General features: G+C 44.2%; 1 protein-coding gene across 1 annotated transcript in view; it reads right to left on the reverse strand.

The window, feature by feature from the left end:
- Positions 1-23,188, reverse strand: part of LOC124555252 (aminopeptidase M1-C-like) — a 476,812-nt gene that overhangs the window by 177,163 nt on the left and 276,461 nt on the right. Inside the window, exons 4-6 of the mRNA XM_047129117.1 lie at positions 13,684-13,854; positions 9,167-9,481; positions 3,347-3,530 (exon numbers count right to left, since the gene is read on the reverse strand). Coding sequence (XP_046985073.1) covers positions 3,347-3,530; positions 9,167-9,481; positions 13,684-13,854 — 670 coding nt within the window. The remainder of the gene's footprint in view (positions 1-3,346; positions 3,531-9,166; positions 9,482-13,683; positions 13,855-23,188) is intronic.

Consider the following 23,188-nt stretch of genomic DNA (forward strand, 5'->3'; position numbering starts at 1 on the left):
TATAGGTCCCACGTTCGAGTCCCGCTGCGCCACACGGTTTTAATCGGCCAGCAAGTTTCAATACGAAAGAAGTCGCAATTTTCTAAGAAATCTTTTCATTTAAGTTTATCATCGCATAGACTTTTATTGCTGGGGTGCGTATACGAAGAACGACTGAACTTGTGAGAACTTGAACGATGGTTATAAGAATCGGGTCAGTACAGCTCTAAAGTAATTCCGTTTTGATCATTGTGAATATGAACTGTGTAAAACGGTAAAGCAATTATGAACTCGAAGGCTGATTTCAACGCTACAATGCTTTACTATATGTGGACCTACTGGAGATGGTATTCATTTACCTTCATCTGACCTTTGAGCTAACGCACCCACTGACTTATTAGGATACACACAGTTTAACGTAAACTCCAAACCAAGGCGCGACTTTGGCAATCATTCATTAACGTGAAAAATGCAGGTCTGAAAGAAGTGATAAGGGACACACCATCTTTGCACAATTGCACACCAGGAAAAGTTAAGTTGTAGCACGATATGAGGTCCGATCGGAAATGAAGGCGTTTTGTTTTTCACAAAAGACAGACCTAATCATTCGGAGTTGAGTCGGTGGAATTAAGGCATTGTTAACCACACAGATGCAAAACATTTTGCAATATTTCCTAGTTGAATTACACTATCGAGAAATCTTATATATCTCTGTCTATAAGAAAAGCCCATCTGTGTCGCAAAGTTTCGGGAAACGACTTTATTGAGGCTAAAGTGACAGAAGCTGATGATGATGATGCTGATTGGTTTGTGGGGCGCTCAACTACGCCGTCTCAACGCCCGTACAAATCTCCAATTTTTTTCACAGTCCATTCTAGACACTGTCACGAATGCTGAGGATGATGATGACGAAATGATGAGGACAACACAAACACCCATTCCCCGGGCAGAGAAAATCCCCAACCCGGCCGGGAATCGACCCCAGAACCCCGTGATCCAGAGGTAGCAACGCTAACCACTAGACCACGAGCTGCGGACGGAAAGTGACAGAAGCTGTTGTTGCACATGCAAAGAATAAGATTTCTCTTTTCCTTCAATATTATGTACACAACGTAGAGAAGGGTAATCTTGAAAAACATATGCTAAGTTAAAAGATCTCTGACATCCAAGGAGAAAGAGTTCAGACCGCGTCTTACACATTAATACCGTGTAATGTTCTTGGAGAAATGCATGATACACACTGTGCTGTCCTACAATATAGTTCTTCACTATCGGTTTCAATCATGGATCATCTTCACGATGGAAAAATATCTATTGTGACAAAGTCACATTTTCATGTCAACAATGGCTTACACTTTTCTGGTTAAATAGCATGTATGACATGTGAAGTTGTCACAATAGATATTTTTCCACCTTGTAGATGATCCATGATCGAAACTGGTTGTGAATAATATACTGTAAGTCGGTACAGTGTGGATTTCTCCAAGTATATCGCCGCTGTTGACAGGAAGTCTGGAAAAAGAGGAAATGAAACACACTAAATGCATATTTGATTTGACGCATACACAATTGTTTATTGAAGCTTATGTTGGTTTCGCAATACCCAAGCCACCAGTAACGTAGCTGTGCATGGTCAAACTTTACTCTCTTTTGAAACATAGTTTCTTGTACCCGCTTAAAAAGCGTATGGTTAGTAACCTCACAAATGCCAATTCTTAGTTTTCATTGAAACAACGCAGTTTGTCAGCATTATAACAAATGTAGGTAATTGTTTCCCTTCAATCAGAAGCATTCTTCAGATTGTTCTTATGAATATAGGACCACCTATAAGACATAACACATTTCTTGATGGAAATGGCAGCTTTGCTGTTCCAGTCTCTCTTCTGTGTTTGACGTCTGGCACCCAGAGGAGGAATTGTGAACAGCGGTCCTCTGGACCGCACCCTCGCTTTTGAAGTGAGTATTGGAGCCTCCCGCAGTAGGACGCCAGGCCTACCTACTTAACAGTCCAAAGCTGTACTCTTGACAAGTTGTTCACCATTCGGTATTCCAGGAAACGGGATTGTTTGGCTTTCCTGCAGCACAGAAAATTTTCTTTCACGTTGCTCCCTATCCCGCTGATTACCCAAGTCTTCTTGGTGCTACTTCCCGTGCCATTATTTACATCCTAACAATAAAAAATTGTTGTAATTGAGTTTCCTGTGACTTTACTGTCACACTAAAAACTCTGGCAGTAGCAATTTGGAGCCCTGGAAAACTTCCCTCGCCAATTATACCTGGCATAGGAAAAGATACCCTCTATTAAAGATAGCTAACTTGGAGAGATGCTTATTCTTGAAGCGGAAGCATGAAGGTCAGCAACGATCCCAACGACTGAATGTATTACTCTATAATATATGTTCCAAAGAGGTAATGAAATAACTCAGTGCAATAAACTGACAGCACTCGTCAGTACACGTTATCAATTGTCGACCAGATCACAGCTGCTCTTACTAATGCTTCTGATGTTCTTATTCTTGAATGAATGTACACTAGGTTAATAGCCTGCTTTACTAACAAATGTTCGCCTCCGTAACTGAGCGGTTAGCAGAGATGGCTGCCATATGGAGGACCGTAGCTCGATTCCCGGTACTGCAAAGATTTTTCCTTGGTCGAAGGATTGGTACGGGGTGTACTCAGCCTCGTGATGCCCACTGAGAAACTACTTGACCGAGTAGTAATGGATCCACGATCTGGAAAGTCTACAAAACGGCCGGGAGAGCGGTGTGCTTAACATATGCCCTTCCATACCGCATCCGCATGACGCCGCAAAGCAGAGGATGACACGGTGACCGGCAGACATTCCTTGGATCATCACGGCCTGGCGAAGAGCTCCTTTTTTATTTTTTTTTATTTTTTGCTAACATATAGTTTATAAGAAACAGTTATTTCAAGTAATCGACTGAACAGATATCACTTCCTCAAAATTAAATTACCTTGTAATGAAACACCAAACACAGAATATCTAAAACGAGCTGACAACAAACGTCTGTTGCATTTTGCTCAGTCGTGTTCTGGTACAAAGTAATCAGTTTCATTTCTGTGAGTAAGGTATAGCATAGAGAAATTTGAGAAATCAATGGACAGGACCGCTGAATCGAACAATTTTGTTATCATACAGACAACTTCTTTCACTCCATAGTTAACTGTACATTATACTAAACGGAAAGCAGTTTATTCCACTATAGGGAGGTGGAGACTGAGGTACAAGTTATTAGCAGTTAAAATATTTATAGTCCTCACACCCATTGAAAATCGCAGTAAATGATGTCACTAAAAGTTTTATTAATGATTTACGTCTGAATACGTGTACGATTGTTGAAGTTACCTGGTCGACGATGGCGTACTGGAAGTAGGTGGCAAAGCCCTCCTTGAGCCAGAGGTTGCTCCACCAGCGCAGCGTGGCCATGTTCCCGAACCACAGATGCGCCACCTCGTGGCTCGCCGTCGCCCACACTTCTTGCAGCGAAGCAGCGTCTACATGCTTCTCGTCTAGCATCGCCATCGACTCACTGTCGAAAAGTTGACGTGTGCTTTATCAGTAAGCACTAACATAAGCGCACTATTTTCTCGTAAATAACTATAAGAAAATGTAGCTAGAAGGAAGTTTTTGTCTACAACAGTGCTGCATTGCGTACTTATCATTACTTTGCTACACTGAACTGTAAACGAACAAGTTGGGACTAAATGTTAGCTGCATGTAAAAGGAAAATAAACGTATAGTAGAAAGGCAAAATTTTATTTTATTTTATTATTTTATTTTATTTATTTATTGTTCCATGGGACCAAATTAAGGAGAAATCTCCATGGTCATGGAACGAGTCAATACATGAAATTATAACACGATGGTAGAAACAGATAAAATGAAATATAAAAAACACATTCAGGCGACAAGTCGTAAGTTTAAATAAAGAAAATCAACAACGTAACACTGGAATTTGCTTAATTTTTTGGCTCTTCCAGGAGCTCCTCGACAGAATAGGAGTGAGCAATGAGGAAACTCTTCAGTTTAGACTTAAAAGACTTTGGGCTACTGCTAAGAGTTTTGAGTTCTTGTGGTAGCTTATTGAAAATGGATGCAGCAGAATACTGCACTCCTTTCTGCACAAGAGTCAAGGAAGTGCATTCCACATGCAGATTTGATTTCTGCCTAGTATTAACTGAGTGAAAGCTGCTAACTCTTGGTAATAGGCTAATATGGCTACAACAAACGACATTAAAGAAAATATATACTGTGAGGGCAATGTCAGAATTCCCAGACTCTTGTTTAGGGGTCGACAAGAGGTTCTCGAACTTACACCACATATAGCTCGAGCAGCCCGTTTTTGAGCCAAAAACACCCTTTTTGAATCAGAAGAATTACCCCAAAAAATAATACCATACGACATAAGCGTATGAAAATATGCGAAGTAGACTACTTTTCGTGTTGAACTGTCACTTATTTCAGATACTGTTCTAACGGTAAATAAAGCAGCATTTAGTTTCTGAACAAGATCCTAGACATGGGCTTTCCACAACAGCTTACTATCTATCCGACCGCCTAGGAACTTGAACTGTTCCCTCTCGCTTATAATATGCCCATTCTATCTGATCAATATATCAGTTCTTGTTGAATTGTGAGTTATAAACTGTAAAAACTGAGTCTTACTGTGATTTAGCATCAAACTGTTTTCCACAAGCCACGAACTCATTTCATGAACTACATTATTTGAAACTGTTTCAATATTACACACAAGATCCTTCACTACCAAGCTGGTGTCAACAGCAAACAGAAATATTTTTGAATCACCTGTAATACTAGAAGGCATATCATTTATATAAATAAGAAACAGCAGTGGCCCCAGCACCGACCCTTGGGGAACGCCCCACTTAACAGTGCCCCATTGCGGCTGAACATCACTACCACTCTCAATATTGCGGAGAATTACCTTCTGCTTTCTGTTCTTAAAGTAAGAGGCGAACCAATCGTAAGCTACTCCCCTTACTCCATAATGGTCCAACTTCTGCAGTAATATTTTCTGGTCAACACAGTCAAAAGCCTTCGTTAAATCAAAGAAAACACCTAGCGTTCGCAACCTTTTATTTAATCCGTAGAAAACCTCACAGAGAAAAGAGAATATAGCATTTTCAGTTGTTAAACCATTTCTAAAACCAAACTGTACATTTGACAGCAAATTATGTGAATTTAAATGCTCCAGTAACCTTGTATATACAACCTTCTCGATAACTTTAGCAAACACCGATGGCATGTAAATAGGTCTAAAGTTGTCAACATTATCCCTGTCTCCCTGTTTATAAAGTGGCTTCACTACAGAGTACTTTAATCGGTCAGGAAACCGACCACTCCTAAAGGAAAAGTTACAGATATGGGTAAGTACTGGGCTAACATACACAGAACAATACTTCAGTATTCTGCTAGATACCCCGTCATATCCATGAGAGTTCTTCGTCTTTAGTGATTTAATTATTAACTCAATCTCCCTCTTGTCAGTATCATGGAGAAGTATTTCAGGTAACAGTCTCAGAACACTTTTTTCTAAGAGCGCTATATGATTCCCTGTTGGGACTAGGTTTCTATTTAGTTCACCTGCTATATTCAGAAAGTGATTATTAAATACTGTACATATATGCGACTTATCAGTAACACGGGCATTCCCACTACGCACTGCTTCTGTATCCTCGACCTGTCTCTGCAGACCAGCCACTTCCTTTACGACTGACCATATGGTTTTAATTTTATCCCGAGATTTAGCTATTCTATCTGCATACCACTTTTTGCCTTCCTAATAACATTTTTAAGCACCTTACAATACTGTTTGTAATAGGCTGCTGCATTTAGATTTTGACTGTTTCTAACGTTTTGATCTACAAGATATTCTTATCCCTCTAGTCAGCCACGCAGGCTGCCTGTTTGTGCTAGTACCCTGTTTTGAACGTTCTAACGGAGAGCAACTTTCAAAGAGCACGAGAAAAGTCTTGAGAAAAGCATTATATTTATCGTCTATTGTATCAGCGCTATAAACATCTTGCCACTCTTGTTCCTTGATAAGGTTTACAAAGGTCTCTACAGAAACTGGATCAGCTTTCCTACACAGTTGATAACTATATTTATCATGTGTTGCAGCACAAATATCTTTTAGAGTTAAAATTTGTGCATCATAATCCGTATGTGACTATACATTTTCCAAGTAATGCCAGTGTTGAGTATTAACGACATGTTAACACTATGTGCTAACCGGAATTCGTATTTGGAACTTATCTAGGAGTTAGGACTGACAGATAGAACTGACGAAAGCAGAAAGCGTTTATGTAATCAGTTTTCAAATTAGCAAGTAGATTATTCAACGACCTTCTGGCCGTTCCGTAAGTATCAGTACCATCATTGTTCCCCACAGTATCCACACCCAACGTGGGTAGGCTTATACCTGCGATGTACGCGGACGACACCGCTCTAGGAAGAAGCATAGGAGTCTCCAAGGATATTCGTCACCGCCTGCAGCAAGTTGAGATACCCTCGTAGAGTGGACAGTGTAAACGGGATTGTTATTCTATGTAGCGAAGAGTCAGGTGCCGACGATCATCAGGGACCTCGTCACATCAGACATACGAGGGACGTTCCGAAAGTAAGTGTTGTGTTGGCAGAAGAGCCAACACCGTGTTACTAGTGGGGGCCGAAATGCACGCGTTTTAGCTCACGCAGGCTGGCGTGAGGAGGGAAGAACTCTACTGACTTGAGGTCTGGAACATGACAAGGAATTAGAATTCAGAAAGCGGACGAAATTAGTTTGATACTTAACTTTAATCCATTAATGATGCACGTCGCTCATGATGGTACATGATTCACAATATTATCTGTCAGAATAGTAACTGAATATGGCGCCTTGCTAGGTCGTATCAAGTGACGTAGCTGAAGGCTATGCATAAACTGTCGTCTCGGCAAATGAGAGCGTATGTAGACAGTGAACCATCGCTAGCAAAGTCGGCTGTACAACTGGGGCGAGTGCTAGGGAGTCTCTCTAGACTAGACCTGCCGTGTGACGGCGCTCGGTCTGCAATCACTGATAGTGGCGACACGCGGGTCCGACGTATACTAACGGACCGCGGGCCGATTTAAAGGCTACCACCTAGCAAGTGAGGTGTCTGGCGGTGACACCACAGTAAGTTCCGTCAGTATTATTCACACTCAAACTTTAATTCCAACACCAAATACACCATGGCATCATGAATTGTACGTCTTGCACTATTTTTCGACATAGTCGCCACCGACATTGAGATATTTGTCATTACGCGCAATCAGTTTGAAGAAACCACTCTGGTAAAGCTCAGGGCACTGCAATGCAAGGAAATGCCGCACAGTCTGCTCTACCTCAGTATTGATTTGGAAGTGACGCCCTGGGAGTGAGACTTTCAATGCACGGAATAGGTGAAAGTCCGATGGGGAAATATCGTGTGAGCCTTGCTGTGTGTGGTTTTGCATTGTCACCCAAGAGCACACCACTTAAACTCAAGAGCCCTGGTCTCTTTCATCCAATGGCGGACCTGAGTTTCGTGACGGCGCTGCAGTAGCATGCCCCATTAATGGTCCCTTACTAGAGGAAATCAAAAAGAATCACACCTTTCGCGTCCCAGAACACTGAAGCCATAACCTTTCCTGTGGCGGGTGACATTTTGAATTTTTGTCACTGGTGAACTGGTTTCTTCCACGTCACTGAGGTGGCCTTGGATTCTGGGGTAAAGTGGTGCACCCATGTCTCATCGCCTGTGATGGTTCTGCACGGGAACGCGTTTCCCTCTCATACAGACCGCATAAAGTGATCGAGGCTAATTCCCATTTCCTGTACTCTTGTGATCCAGGGTCAGGTTACTCAGCACCCATCTTGCAGACGCTTTTCAGTGACACCATGTAGCAAATGACGGGCCTGAACACGGCCCATAAGCAGTGTCGACCCCACGTCTGACACCGCTATGCACCAGTCTGCTACCATCATGTCCTGTATCCTAGCAATGTTATTTGCATTTGTGGATGTGAAGGGACGCCCACTGCGACCTTCATCTTCCACACTGTGCCTTCCTTCTGTGAACATGCAACACCAGCGCCGAACCACCTGACGAGACATGACCTATTCAACATCCACTGTCTGTTGGCATTCATGGACGACGGACACTCGTGTCCCACATGCTCATTCATACCGGCTGACATCGGGCACTTCCATTGGCAAGCACACTGTCGGTACACGTCCGTCTGCCATAATGATGCGTCCTCTAATAACCTTGGGCATCCCGGCCTGTTGCTACTCTATATCTCTCTCCTCCGCTGATACCCCTTCCGTCATTGAACTAGCAACGAGTGTGGATTCATCTAGCGTTTGTTTGTGTCACCTACACATAGTCGAATGTGAGGCCTAGTCCACTCTGTCGTATCAGAATATTCAGTTCAGTTCACAAATTGGTTATTTTTTCGGACATTTTCGATTGAAAATGAGCTTGTTTTTAATTTTTCACGAAACTATAGGTTGGCAACACACTACTGACTTGAAGCAGCTATGTTTCGAGATGTTTCGACAACAGCTTTTTTTTATTAATGGCTCTCTGGTACGTTCCTATTCAGCCAACTCATTCTTCCACACGCAGTCTGCGTGGGAAGCACATGCTAGGTACTAGCCGGGTTTTTACGTCAAGCGGCGCCCCTTCAGCACAGTTCTTGAATTACGTGGGACTTTCTGAAAGTAAGTTTCGTCATAGTTTCTGAAAAAGAAGATGATACAGTAGGTGACACAAACAAACGCTAGATGAATCCACACTCGCTGATAGTTCAACCCCTCCCCCTTGATGTCTCAGAATGTGTCCTATCAACCGAGCACTTCTTCTAATCAGGTTGTGCCACAAATTTGTCTTCTCCCCACTTTTATTCAGTACCTCCTTATTAGTTACGTGATCTACCAGTCTAATCTTCAGCCTTTTCCCGTAGCATCACATTTCAAAAGTTTCTATTCACTTCTTGTGTAAACTTGTTACCGCCCATGTTTTACTCCGATTCATGGCTACTCCGAGAAAAAGATAGGGCATTGTGGCTGGCCACACCAAACTACTCAGAAGACTGGTGAGTCAAGGAGAAAAGTGGCGACATAACGTCTTAGCAGACACGTACCCGAAAGTGAGGAGCCCCCAGTTCTCCACGGCCCAGTCCATGTTGGGGTCCGGCACGATGACGCAATCGAGCTTGGAGAGCCCGGGCGGTAGGCCGATGCCGATGACTGCGTCTGCAGCGACTCGGAGCGCCGAGCCGATGGCGGCGGCGGCCTGCCGCGCGCGGCCCTGCCGGCCCGGCACCACGTAGCAGCTGCCCGGCACCGCGCCTGGAGCGGACGCGTTCACCGCCTCCCACGGGCCCACCGCCAGCGACACCACGTACGGCGGCAGCAGCGGCGTCTCCACGAACGAGTCCCACTCCCACTCGCGCTCGCTGCCACAGGCAAACAATACATGTGGAAGAGCGAAACACAAATAAACGCTTCGCTAACCCTTACATTCCTCTGAAGTTCGAACTTCTCCGTAGTGTGTACGGAGACTGTGGTAGTCTGCACACTTGCACTGAGATGACAAAAGTCATGTGATAGCGATATGCACATATAAAGATAGCGTCCTAATAGCGTACACAGGGTATAAAAGGGCACTGCATTGGCAGAGCTGTCAAAAAATGGCTCTGAGTACTATGAGACCCAACATCTGAGGTCATCAGTCCTCTAGAACTTAGAACTACTTAAACCTAACCAACCTAACGACATCACACACATCCATGCCCGAGGCATGATTCGAACCTGCGACCGTACCGGTGCAGAGCTGTCATTTGTTCAGGTGATACGTGTGAAAAAGGTATCCGACGTGTTGTGAGTTAACGGGCATTGCGCTCTCATTTAAATACATGGCCGAAAGAGTCAGCCTTCAGGAATTGTGGAACGAACCCTGTCTTCGAGGAACGTGTGCCACAAAGGGCGCAGATTCACCACGAGATGGGGAAGTTCACAGGCGTCTATTGTCTGTTGAGGCCTAAGCGCTGTAGTGTGCGAGTGAGACAGACGAGAACCTACGTCATAGAAAAAAAAAAAAACCGTAGAAGCGCGTCCGGTGGCCGAGGAGACGTAGCGGTGTTAAATATGGCGGACCTAAGATCGGCTGTAAAGGGAAGCATTTATGGAAACTATTTAATTCTGTAGTAATGCAGGGAATCGAGCCACAGTAATTTTAATCTGCCGTCCTCCATAAATTTTCATGGTGATCCCAATAAAACTTGAATGTTGATCATATCTATAAGAGTTTAGGATTTACTGTTAAAGTGAAATTCACAAGTTTTGTAACAAAGACCTGAATACTAAAATCTGAACCCTTTAGTCGATCTTAACGGTCGACATTTCACATAGAAGCGCATCATTAAAATGACAAATGTTGTAAATATCAACTCTGCTACTTTATTTGTTTAAAAGATATAGTAAATTTAAATTATCAACATTTACATTTAAGCACTAAATCATCATTGCCTCCACACAAAATACATTGAACGATGACAGCATGGCCGGCCGGCGTGGCCGTGAGGTTCTAGGCACTTCAGTCTGGAACCGCGTGAACGCTACGGTCGCAGGTTAGAATCCTGCCTCGGGCATGGATGTGTGACGTCCTTAGGTTAGTTAGGTTTAAGTAGTTCTAAGTTCTAGGGGACTGATGATCACAGATGTTAAGTGCCATAGTGCTCAGAGCCATTTGAACCATTTTTGATGACAGCATGACACCTTATTCAATCGTTAGGTAATGGAATATTTGTTGCAAAGCTTAGCGCAGAATACTTACTTTCGTTCTTCATTTATTTATGAGAAAGCACATTCCAGAATGAGATTTCCACTCTGCAGCGGAGTGTGCGCTGATATGAAACTTCCTGGCAGATTAAAACTGCGTGCCGGACCGAGACTCGAACTCGGGACCTTTGCCTTTCGCGGGCAAGTGCTCTACCAACTAAGCTACCCAAGCACGACTCACGCCCCATCCTCACAGCTTCACTTCCGCACTAGAGCACTTGCCCGCGAAAGGCAAAGGTCCCGAGTTCGAGTCTCCGTCCGGCACACAGTTTTAATCTGCCAGGAAGTTTCAGAAACCACATTGGTGCAAGGCATTCAAAGCTAAGAAATAAATTGTATTGGTTTTATGTAAAACAATTTAACGTTTGTTATGTAATGGATATTATTTTTACTTTATTTAGAACGTGAAAGTGGTCAAGCTTTGATTATTTAAATATGTTAAAATGTAAAATAATGTAGAATAAGCTGTAGCCAATCAGATGGACGACTTCAGGAAAGGGACCTGCCCTAGACAGTTGAGCGAGGATATTCGGGGCGCGGGAAACGCGGCCGGGGACGGGCAGAGGAAGTGCTGGTGCAGACGGGAAAGCGGACAGTTCGGCTGGAGACACCAAAGGGTACAGTTCTGATGCAGACGCGAAAGCGGACGGTCGGTCCTTAGGCAGTTCCTTACTAGCTGTCCCTTCAGCAATAAGTACGTTGATTTTGTTGGTGAGATCGTCATCTTAGTATTTGTACACCACAGTTGTAATTTGGTCATAGCTCTGTCAATTTTTGGCTCGATGTCTTCGCGGCTACGGCCGCCGACCAGCAGGAGGAGGTCATCTGCGTAGGCTATCACATCTAGCACTTCTTCACTCTGCTGCAAACTATCTAAAAGTGGTTCCATATGGATGTCCCAGAACAGGGGACCTAAGACGGAACCCTGGGACTTCCCTTAGTTATAGTTTTTCCAACTCTGCCGCTGGGGGATGATAGCCAGACCTCCCGCCCTTCACAATAGCTCCTCAGGCAACCACACAGTGACCCTGGACAATCCTTCTCCCGCAAGCAGGAGAAGAGCGAAGGCCACCACAGGTTGTCAAAGGCGCCACTGATGTCAACCATGATGCCAACAACGTACTTGTACGGGGTAGAGCCGCAGACCTCAGCCGCCAGAGCGATCGCGTCGGTTGCCGATCGCCCCGGCCTGAAGCCGAACTGCCTGCCGCTCATCCCGCACAGCACTCGGTGTGCAGTCAGTCTGTCAGCTAACAATTTCTCGAGTAATTTCCCAAAGATGTCCAGTACGCAGATCGGTCTATAGGACTTGACATCCGCTGGGTCCTTGTCGGGTCCCTTTTTGATGATCACAACATTTGCCTCTTTCCAAATTTTTGGGAATTTTTCCTGTCTTAGGCACTCATTGTATAGCTGGGTTAGTGGCGCCTCCAGTTGGGGTGTCAGGAACTGCACCACCTCCGCCACAATGCCGTCTGGGCCAGGGGCTTTCCCTGTTTTTAATGCTTTGATGTGGCCAGCCACCTCCTCTTCAGAGACGGGGTAGACTGCCCTATCGTTTGCTATTCTGTCAGGATCTTCATTTCGTAACTGGGACTGGCCTTCAGTGTCGCTAGCCTCATCGTCATCAGGCAGCAGGGACAGGAGAAGGACCTCGGCAGTCTCCTGCCAGGAATCCGTCATCCCATCCTCGTGCCTGACCGTTGATAGCATCATTGGGGATCGGATCTTTTCCCTAACTAGTTTGTAGGGTACTACCCATGGGTCCAAGGCCAACTGGTCCAGTACAAATGGTTCCCAACTTCGTATTCTAACTTCTTTTAGTTCTTTTCGGAATTTCTCTTTTGCCTCCCGGTATTGCAGTTTACTTTTCCTCATCTAACGCCTTTTTGGTAAATAAACTTTCTTTTCAAACGTCAAAAGAACTACGATTAGAATGACGTGCAGTGTCGCGTCACTTGCTATACCGCAATAGCGACAACGGAACTATACTACGCCGCACGACGCGTCATAGTAGGCCATTTGGTCAACTTTGCCTCGCAGTGCTGCGCCGCGCAGTTCCGCTGCCGTACAGTCCGTTCCGTCTCACCCTATATCATATTACCAGTACTTGGTCGCTATTATGTAAATTGAAGGTGGAGGGGGAAGAAAGGAAAGGAACTATTTATGTCAGTTGCATCGAAAGATTATGCGAAATCAGCGACGACGAGTAAAAATGTGAGTCGGACTGGGACTCGAACCCGAGTTCTCTTGCTTACCATGTAGTTGTGTTAACCAATGCGCCATCCGGGCACAGTGTTTATCGCAAATGCGCAGAACTATCCCTGCACGGTCCGCAGCCGACTCACATTCCCACCTAGCGCCACCTATCCGCAGTCCCCATCCGTATCTTCTATGCTCGCTAATTTTAGATTCCCGCTGGAGGTCGAACGATATTGCGCATCCTTAAAGAAGGCAGTGGATTCATTGCCCATCGAGACATGTCCCAAAGAACCGACAAAAAAATGGTTCAAATGGCTCTGAGCACTATGGGACTCAACTGCTGAGGTCATTAGTCCCCTAGAACTTAGAACTAGTTAAACCTAACTAACCTAAGGACATCACACACATCCATGCCCGAGGCAGGATTCGAACCTGCGACCGTAGCGGTCTTGCGGTTCCAGACTGCAGCGCCTTTAACCGCACGGCCACTTCGGCCGGCTACAAAAGAACCGACACCATACATTTGTTTAGTATTTGGTCGCTTTCGTGTCGCACCGCTCTGTTGCAGTGCAGTTACACTTAGTGGGGTGTTACCTTAAGATTCGGAGTTACTTACTTGATAACAGGTACGGTTCCGCGAACAGGCATGAGTGGCATGGTGGAGACAGCCTTGTGTCCGTGCCGGCGAGCGATGCGCACCGTGAAGTGGGCCTTGTACATCGGCTCGTCCCAGCAGGGAAACGCTCGGCGTGCGTGCGTCGCTTCGAAGCTCGAGAACACCACCCACCTGTGGACCAACAAGCAACACAGTCGTGGCAAGCAACGATGTATGTTTCATACCGTTAGAGAGCAGTGCTTCTTAAATCAGGGCTATTGGAAATGATCTTAACAGAAAGTTCAAAAAATGGTTCAAATGGCTCTGAGCACTATGGGACTTAACATCTATGGTCACCAGTCCCCTAGATCTTGGAACTACTTAAACCTAACTAACCTAAAGACATCACACAACACCCAGTCATCGCGAGGCAGAGAAAATCCCTGACCCCGCCGTAACAAAAGTAGTAAGATACGAAGTCTCATACTCTCTGTTGAACTACAGAATGCTGCTCACTTTCTTTGATCAAATATTTCAGCGGAGTGAAATCGAGACACCCTAGGAATCTCACAATCAATTTTTATTCGAATTTTCGTAGCAAAATGAAGAGTCGGAAATGGACAAATCGACCAGCGCGAGATTTTAATTTGTAAAGAAAGACTCAATTGCTCGAAATTGATTAGGGAAATTAAGAAAAGCGTAATCAGTGATATGAGGGGAACATTGAAATATTTCAGGAGCATCTGCTGTTAGCTATGTACATGAAGTCTCGAAAAGCTGATCTATTCAAAGCTTAGCTATTTTGTGCACGAGAAGTTACATTGGTGTGGAAATTGTAGAATTCTTTCTTTCAAGTTGAGAAAATAAAATAAATATCAAATTACAGCATAAATTAAAACTTTTCTGCTTTCTCTTGATATATTTTTTAATAGTAATTAACAGAATACCGATATATATTTAAAAATATTCTGTTTCATGTTTACCGAACTGTGGTGTGCGTACTGTAAGACCTTCGGTACACACACCATCAGATTATTTGACTTGTCGCTCTAACGAAGTAGGCAAGTGTCAGCAATATGTCTCGTGGTCTTATCGTGGCGTGTTTATCTTCTGCCGTTAGGTCAGATGATAGAAATGCCACTTACACGCTTAGAGTAGCAGATTGACGGTGACCAACTTTAAACAGAAATTGATTAATTTTCACACACATTTATTAAAATAATAAAAAGCATAGACATTACTTAACTTGATTCTGGATGCTGTTTACAATTGACAATCTGAAGTTCGTTTGGTCTTGGTACGTTAATCTTATTCTCACATATCTCTGATACTTGACAAAGTGTCTATACATTTCTCTTCATGGTTATGTACAGGAATATGATAATCTTATTAGGCGCAGACTGAAACTTGACTATAGAGGAGTGGTACAGACAAATGCAGACTGGTACAGACTAATTAATCGGAGGTCTGTACACTCGTTATAATACCTCGCACGTTCAGGTATCACTGCGCGAGTGTGATCCGCGAGGAGAAAAGGTTCTACATTAGCAGCAATCTCATTGGCTGCGTTACATATTAATACGCGGATCGGCGGAAGCAGAATTTGGTCTGTCTCTAAGGCAGCGCCATCTCGTAGTGCGGAGACGGACGAGCGCTGCACCTGCGCTGTTGTGCTTAGCGGGGTTCGCTGACTATGCGGAACTATGTACACAACACGAACAATACCTGTAAATAACTTTCTAATTCTAAGATTAATGAATTGAAGTAATTTGTCATTATAAAATGGACGAAGTTTATTTGGTTAAGTAATGAAATAAATACTTCTGTAATCGTTCAAATTTCGGTGACGATTTTTTTAATGAGCAGAATTTCGACCGGTCAATCGCAACCACACTTCCTCGCTTTACCAGTCTTGAAAACAGTGGTGTGTCGGTGGCTAATGCATGTCTGCTAAGACTATTTCTTCCTGAAAGCCAGACAAGTCCTACACCTGACAAAGCGGTAATCTCAGGTCGCCATCAGTTCTGTAGGAAAGAGATGCAGGCATATAAAGAATGTTTACCTGGAGACTGAACGAAATTACAGTATAAATGAAAGAAATTTTGAAGAGAAGTGGTGAAATGTTTTTTGAAATTATTTGTCTAAAAGTAAGAAATAAAATAGATTAGATAAACATTTGATGAGTATCACGATTTCGAGCACAATTAGAAGGTGCACTAATGTTTCTATTTCAGTAGAAGTGACATAGTCATGAGTTCACTATTCTGCTCCTCAAACAACTGTAGTTATCCTGCTGGAAGATGCCATCGCCGTCGGGGAACACATAAATCATGAAAGGATGGTCCTTAACAATGCTCACGTTGTCCTCAACTGTCATTGTGCGTTCGATTATTGTCACAAGTACCATGGAAACCAAGTGAATTCCCTCATAGCATAATACTGATACCACTGGCCTGTGTCTATAGAACAGTACGTGTTTCAAGCAGCGGTTCGTCTGGATGATTGCATATTTGGACATTAACATCAACTTAGTGAAACAAGGAACATGATTCAAATCGACCAGGTTTCCATCGATCCACTGTCCAACCTCCGTGGCCCTGTGCCCACTGCAATCGTAATTGGTGATTAGATCTACATGGGAATACGCAGGGCTCGTCTGCTGCGGACCCACATGTTCAGCAATGTGGGCTGTACGATAAGCACCTAAACATTTTTGCCTGCATCAGCTTTGTACTCTGTCGTCATATCTGTCACAGATCGTCGCCTATGCTGCTTTACAGAGCAGGCAAGCCTCTGGCCTCCACGTGCTGCGACAAGACGTGGACGTCCAACACCTTGTCGTCTACCCATGGTTTCACCATTCTTTTAACCACTTTCCACAGATACGAGAGAAGCACGTGAACAGCCGGCCAGCTTCGCCGTTTCTGTGATGCTTGTTCCAAGGCGCCGGGTCATAACAGTCTGCCCTTTGTCAGAGTCGCTTATGTCAATAGATTTCCCCGTTTGCGACGCGCTATTCGTGTCTGCTCGGCTTATGCACCATCCTTAGCGCGTCACATGCCCAATATGCCCATACCGCCACCAGCCAGCATTCATTGCCTCAGTGGGCAGTGATCATAATGTCTTGGCTCCTCAGTGTATGTACCACAAACACACCTAATACAGATTGTAAAATCAATAAAAATGGAAGCCCTCGTTACCATGGAACTACCAGGATGTGAAATTGAAGACTATATGGAAGCGTTTCAGACTGCACATATTGTCATTACAATAGGAACAGACTGACTAAGAGATTAAGAGACCCAGATTGATTTACGGAAGTACACTGTGCCACTTCACAAAATACGTTGGTAATATATGTTTCCTTGATGACAGTATCTGCTCGTGTGTGTGTGTGTGTGTGTGTGTGTGTGTGTGGCCGACCGGAGTGGCCGTCTGGGCGCTACAGTCTGGAACCGAGCGGCTGCTACGGTCGCAGATTCGAATCCTGCCTCGGGCATGGATGTGTGTGATGTCCTTAGGTTAGTTAGGTTTAATTAGTTCTAAGTTCTAGGCGACTGATGACCTCAGAAGTTAAGTCGCATAGTGCTCAGAGCCATTTGAACCATCTTTGTGTGTGTGTGTGTGTGTGTGTGTGTGTGTGTGTGTGTGTGTGTCTCCTGTAATTCACCATCAGTTTCGATTATTGACCAAACCAGTACCAACAAGTTTCTCTCGGTAGGTATTAACAGTATACTATACAGGGTGAAGCGAAATTCGCGCATTCGGGCTTCGCAGCACGACTCATCGCAAGCTAGCGATAAAAAAAATGTCTTTCACAAAATTTCGCCCTGCGAGTACATCCGGCAGAAAAAGGACGTGAAAGAGTGACAGTCTGGCAACACTGTAAGCATGTGTATGGTAACTACCCCTGTTAGCACTTACTAGTTGCGCTGTACAGTTGGTGCAGTAGATATAGTTCTGGGTTAGCCTGCAGGCGGTTGAGGGTTCGATCCTGCGTTGGGGCGCATTTTTCTTATTTGCTAATTTCATACTGTATGTACTCCGTTTCTTAGGTCACATGTAATCTAAATTTACAACATTTTGTAACACTGAACACAACAAATACGTGGTTAGACAAATAAGGAATAGACAGTTGAAACAAATGACCTGTCATAGGACAGAATAACTACAAAAACAATGTCAGTCCGAGATGCTAAAGATGATAGCACAGAACACTAATACATCATTTACTTGTCATTTATACTACGTGTAATGTGAGCGCTCAGATGTCGCACATTAGCAATCAGCGACAATAATAATGTCCATATTAATGAACGCATAACCTTCACAACAGAATAGTTGTCCTCAGAACAACAGATGCTCTAAGCGACCTCCCTGCACGTCCAAACATTGCGCAACCCACTGGATCATACAGCTTTGCACCCTTCGCAGCAAAGCTGTGTCCACAGTAACAAGAGCAACATGAACACGTGCTACCAATTCTTCCACATTCGTCGGCGGAGTAGAGTACACTTGCTCCTTCAGGTGTCCCCACAGGAAGAAATCCAGGGCATTTAGGTCAGGTGAATGCGGTGGCCATACAACTGGACCTCCACGTCTGAGCCATTTACCTGGAAATGTTCTGTCCAAATACTGTCGCACATTAATTGCAGTGTGTGGAGGTGCACCATCAGGTTGGAACCATATCCTCTGCCAAACATGTAGTGGAACATCTTCAAGCTCATCAGGCAGACAGTTTGAGAGGAATGCATGATACCTTCGTGCAGTCAGCTGATTAGGCAACATGTGGGGCCCAGACACCTGTCGCCGAATATCGAGCTTGATATCCATGGTCGTGGGTGACGTGCGGGTTAAACTCACACCAATGGTGCGCGTTGTGCATATTAAAAATACGCTCACGAGTGAATGTTGCTTCATATGACCATATTATGGTGTGTTCATGAAGTCATCGTTGGCTTCCTGTTGTTGTTGGAACCATTCACAGAACTGCATCCACTGATGGCGATCTGCAGGAGGCAGATGTTGCGTGAAAGTATAATAATAGGGGTGCAGCCCATGCTCGTGAAGCACATTGACGACCGTGCGTTGCGAGACATGCAGCTAGAGGACCCGCTGCAATCGCTGTTGACGATTAAAATGCCAGATACTGTGCTACCTTAACTACATTTACCAAAAAAAAAAAAACAACATATGCCTCAACCCAGGCTCGGACCATCGACCTCCTGCATGCTAACCCAGAACTCTATCCACTGCCCCCAACTGTACAGCACGATTAATGTGTGCTGACAGAGGTAGTTAACGTACATGTGGTTACAGTGTTGGCAGAGTGCCACTCTTTAACGTCCTTTTTCTGCCGGATTTACTCGCCAGATGAAACTTTGTGAGACATTTTTTTATCGCTGGCATGTGAGGAGTCACGCTGCCAAGCCCGAGTGCGCGAATTTCGCTTCACAATGAATATAAGGAAACGCGTTTCCGATGCATACCGTACCCTTGCTTTAATCTATTAAAACATTTTATCGACATTTACCGCCGCTTACATGCAGGGATCGGTTATGCCGCTATGATGGGACACGCCAGGCGACAATGGCTCCCATCACCGGATTTACTTGTTCGTGAGCCACAGGAAATGACGCTCTCTGGTGGAGTAACTGTAAAGAACCGCTCTCAAGATTCAAGACTTACTTGTGCACTATGTTCCAGGTGTGAACTTTGAGATTTTCCCCTATTCTGATTTTAACTTTATACACTGTCCTTAACTTTTTTGTAAGTGTTTTGTTTTAAATAAAATGAGTGTAATTTTAAGTACGACATAAAAAGAGTGTGACATCCTCAAATTTCTTAGTAATTAGCATCTCTGCTCGTTTATAAATACTGCCATTACATTTATGTACCATAGTGACAGACATCTGAAGACTTTCGCACTATTACATGGATTACACTAGTCGCAGACAGTTGGGGTACACTAATTCCTTCCCGGCGGGTACGGGGTGGCGGCAGGAAGGGCATCCGGCTACCCCTTCCACTAAAATTGCCACATCTGATTAACCATACCGACCCTGCGTATCCGCGGGAAAAACGGCGCAAACGAAAGAAGTGACTTATGGGTGCTGTGTGCAGTACCTGTTCCTGACTAGTTGCTCTCAAACTACGACTAGCGTCGAAAACACTGTTTTATGTATCATGGGTATGTGTTAGGTCAGCGAGGGTGATCGAACTTAGAATGTCTTTTATTTATTTTTAACATATCTTAAGATGTTTTGTACTAGATGAATTCAGTGATTGTTGCGAAAATAAGTGCGACAGTAGACTTCAATAACCGCGTTGTAGCTAACATGAACATTGACGAATGATTATTATTCTTGTATAAAAAGTGGGGTACCAAACGATTTCGATCTAAATAGATGTTGCGTAACAGGTCGTTTTACCGTATTAATACTGTCTTCAAAACAGTCAGGTATTATTGCTTGCCATTTAGTGATTACCCCAGTTAAATTCACATGAACAATAACTACGGTATTGCAGTGCCTGTGTTATTCCGACTTACGATGCAATGTTCCTTCCAACATGCATGGATGTCCGGAAGAACAGGCATCGTGATGACTATAGCCGTTATGAAGTATATTCGCAGTTGCGAATATTGACAACCATCACCTGTATGATGGAATGACGACAATGAAAATTTGTTCTGGACCGGGACTGGAAGCCGGATTTTCCGCTTATCGCGAGCGGTAGCCCTACTATTTGGTTATCCGAGCACCACTCACGGCCGGAACCAAACTTCCATATATCGTCAACCACGTGTCTACAACCCGTAAGTTATGCATATTACCGTATAGGGGGACATTTTACTTGAAAGTCGTTTGCCTGGTGTCGGCGGATAAATACGATATTCCAGTGCCTGTGTTATTCCGAATTACGATACCTTTCATGTACAGGGTGACACAGAATAACGGGAATGTTTGAAATGAGTAGTGGCAGGCACGAGCAGATGGCAGCACTGCGGGTTCATGACAGCGAGCCAACAGTCTGCCATTTCAGTAATCATGAATCAGTGGGACGGAAAACCGCGTGCGTTAGCCATAAAGATGTTTTATAAAAACAGTGGTAGTTTGGTAGCGGCGCAGAGGGAGTTATGACGTTTTTATGATTTAGCACGTCTTGACGTCGTTCCGTCGAAACACGCGGTAAAATGTTGGATTAATAACTTTGAAGAGACTGGATCTGCCCTCAAGAAGAAACCAACAGGACGACCAAGAAGTGTGCATTCTCCAGGGAACATTGATGTTGTACGTGAGTCTCTCTTAAGGAGCCCTCGGCGTTCAGTTCGTAAGCAAGCAGCAGTGGTTGTCATCTCCTGGGAGAGTGTTCGCAGAATTCTTCAAAAAATGGTTCAAATGGCTCTGAGCACTATGGGACTCAACTGCTGAGGTCATTAGTCCCCTAGAACTTAGAACTAGTTAAACCTAACTAACCTAAGGACATCACAAACATCCATGCCCGAGGCAGGATTCGAACCTGCGACCGTAGCGGTCTTGCGGTTCCAGACTGCAGCGCCTTTAACCGCACGGCCACTTCGGCCGGCCAGAATTCATCTTGATTTAAAATTTCATCCGTACAAACTACAGATGGTACAACAATTGAACGACAACGATTACCGGTTACGATTAGGTTGGTTGGTTGGTTTTGGGGAAGGAGACCAGACAGCGAGATCATCGGTCTCATCGGAGTAGGGGAGGATGGGGAAGGAAGTCGGCCGTGCCCTTTCAAAGGAACCATCCCGGCATTTGCCTGGAGCGATTTAGGGAAATCACGGAAAACCCAAATCAGGATGGCCGGACGCGGGATTGAACCGTCGTCCTCACGAATGCGAGTCCAGTGTCTAACCACTGCGCCACCTCGCTCGGTTTACGATTAGGATTCTGTCAACAAATGATAACAAAAACAAATAATGACGATGAATTTCTAAACACGTTGTGGACGTCAGATGAGGCACATTTTCATCTCACAGGTTAAGTGAATAAACCGAACTACCGTACTGGGCAAACCCAAATCCTAATGACACTCATGAGCGCCATTTACACGGTAGTAAAGAGACAGTATGGTGTGGTGTTTCATCACATGGGATTATCGGACCATATTTTTTTGCAAATGAACAGGGAAACACAATAAATGTCAATGCCGATCGTTACGTGGAGATGTTACGAACTTTCGTTACACCTGCATTGAACAGCTTTCCAAACATTCTAGGCGCTTCAGTCCAGAGTCACGTGGCTGCTACGGTCGCAGGTTCGAATCCTGCCACGGGCGTGGATGTGTGTGATGTCCTTAGGTTAGTTAGGTTTAAGTAGTTCTAAATCTAGGGGACTTATGACCTCAGATGTTAAGTCCCATAGTGCTTAGAGCCATTTGAACCATCCAAATGTTCGAGAAGCTTGGTTTCAAATTCCGTGATCCCCTAGATCGCCATATTTATCCGTTTGATTTTTTCTCGTGGGGCTACCTCAAGAGCAAAGTATACACACGACTCGACCAAGAACCCTGGATGAGATAAAACAGAGAATTCGGGATGCAATTCACAGTATCCCACCTGAGATGTTGCAGCGGTTAACGAGGAATCTCAACAGCAGATTTGACGAATGTATTCGTACAGGAGGACGCCGTCCAAAGGACGTAATTTTAAAAAAATGATAAATGCCACCAATGTTTAAAAAAATGGTTCAAATTGCTCTGAGCACTATGGGCTTTAACATCTGAGATCATCAGTCCCCTAGAACTTAGAACTACTTAAACCTAACTAACTTTAGGACATCACACACATCCATGCCCGAGGCAGGATTCGAACCTGCGACGGTAACGGTCGTGCGGTTCCAGACTGAAGCGCCTAGAACAGCTCTGCCACACCGGCCGGCAGTTGAAACTGTAATCTGAACGATGTTATAAGGTGTTATTCTTCCTAAACATTTCATCCATCTTCTCGTTCAAATCAAAATTTTTGGGAGATGCAACACTCAGGAATTGTATGTGTCAGGAATCGATAACGGTATTATTTTACAATACAAGCAGCAATAGCAGAACTACTAGTAGCAGCAGTGATAGTGATAGTGGCGGTGATGGTGATGGTGGTGGTGATAGCAATAGCAGCACCAGGTCTGAATGGTATGCATAAATGGAAAAGTGAGCCACATTTTGCGATCACCTATATAATGAAACAGTTACCTGATGCTTCAGTAAGATGGATTCGCAATAATGCAGCTGCAGTCAAACAGTCCACTGTGAATTCTGCGGCATCGTTTCATGGCACCAAAAACATAAAGTGCACACATATGCGGTGCAAAGAGAACAGATAAGCAAGGCAAAAACCGCGCACCAATGGAGAAGAAAACAATGTAAATTGAACTTGTTACAAGTGGAAGATACGTATGTCCATATGCTATTTTTGTTTTTTGCTTCAAATGACAATTTCTGTAACCTCTCCGAATGTTAATCGTACCTACTGGTTAAGTCTGTATGACTGTTTGAA

This window comes from Schistocerca americana, chromosome X (assembly GCF_021461395.2).
Source record: "Schistocerca americana isolate TAMUIC-IGC-003095 chromosome X, iqSchAmer2.1, whole genome shotgun sequence".
Classification (NCBI taxonomy): Eukaryota; Metazoa; Arthropoda; class Insecta; order Orthoptera; family Acrididae; genus Schistocerca; species Schistocerca americana.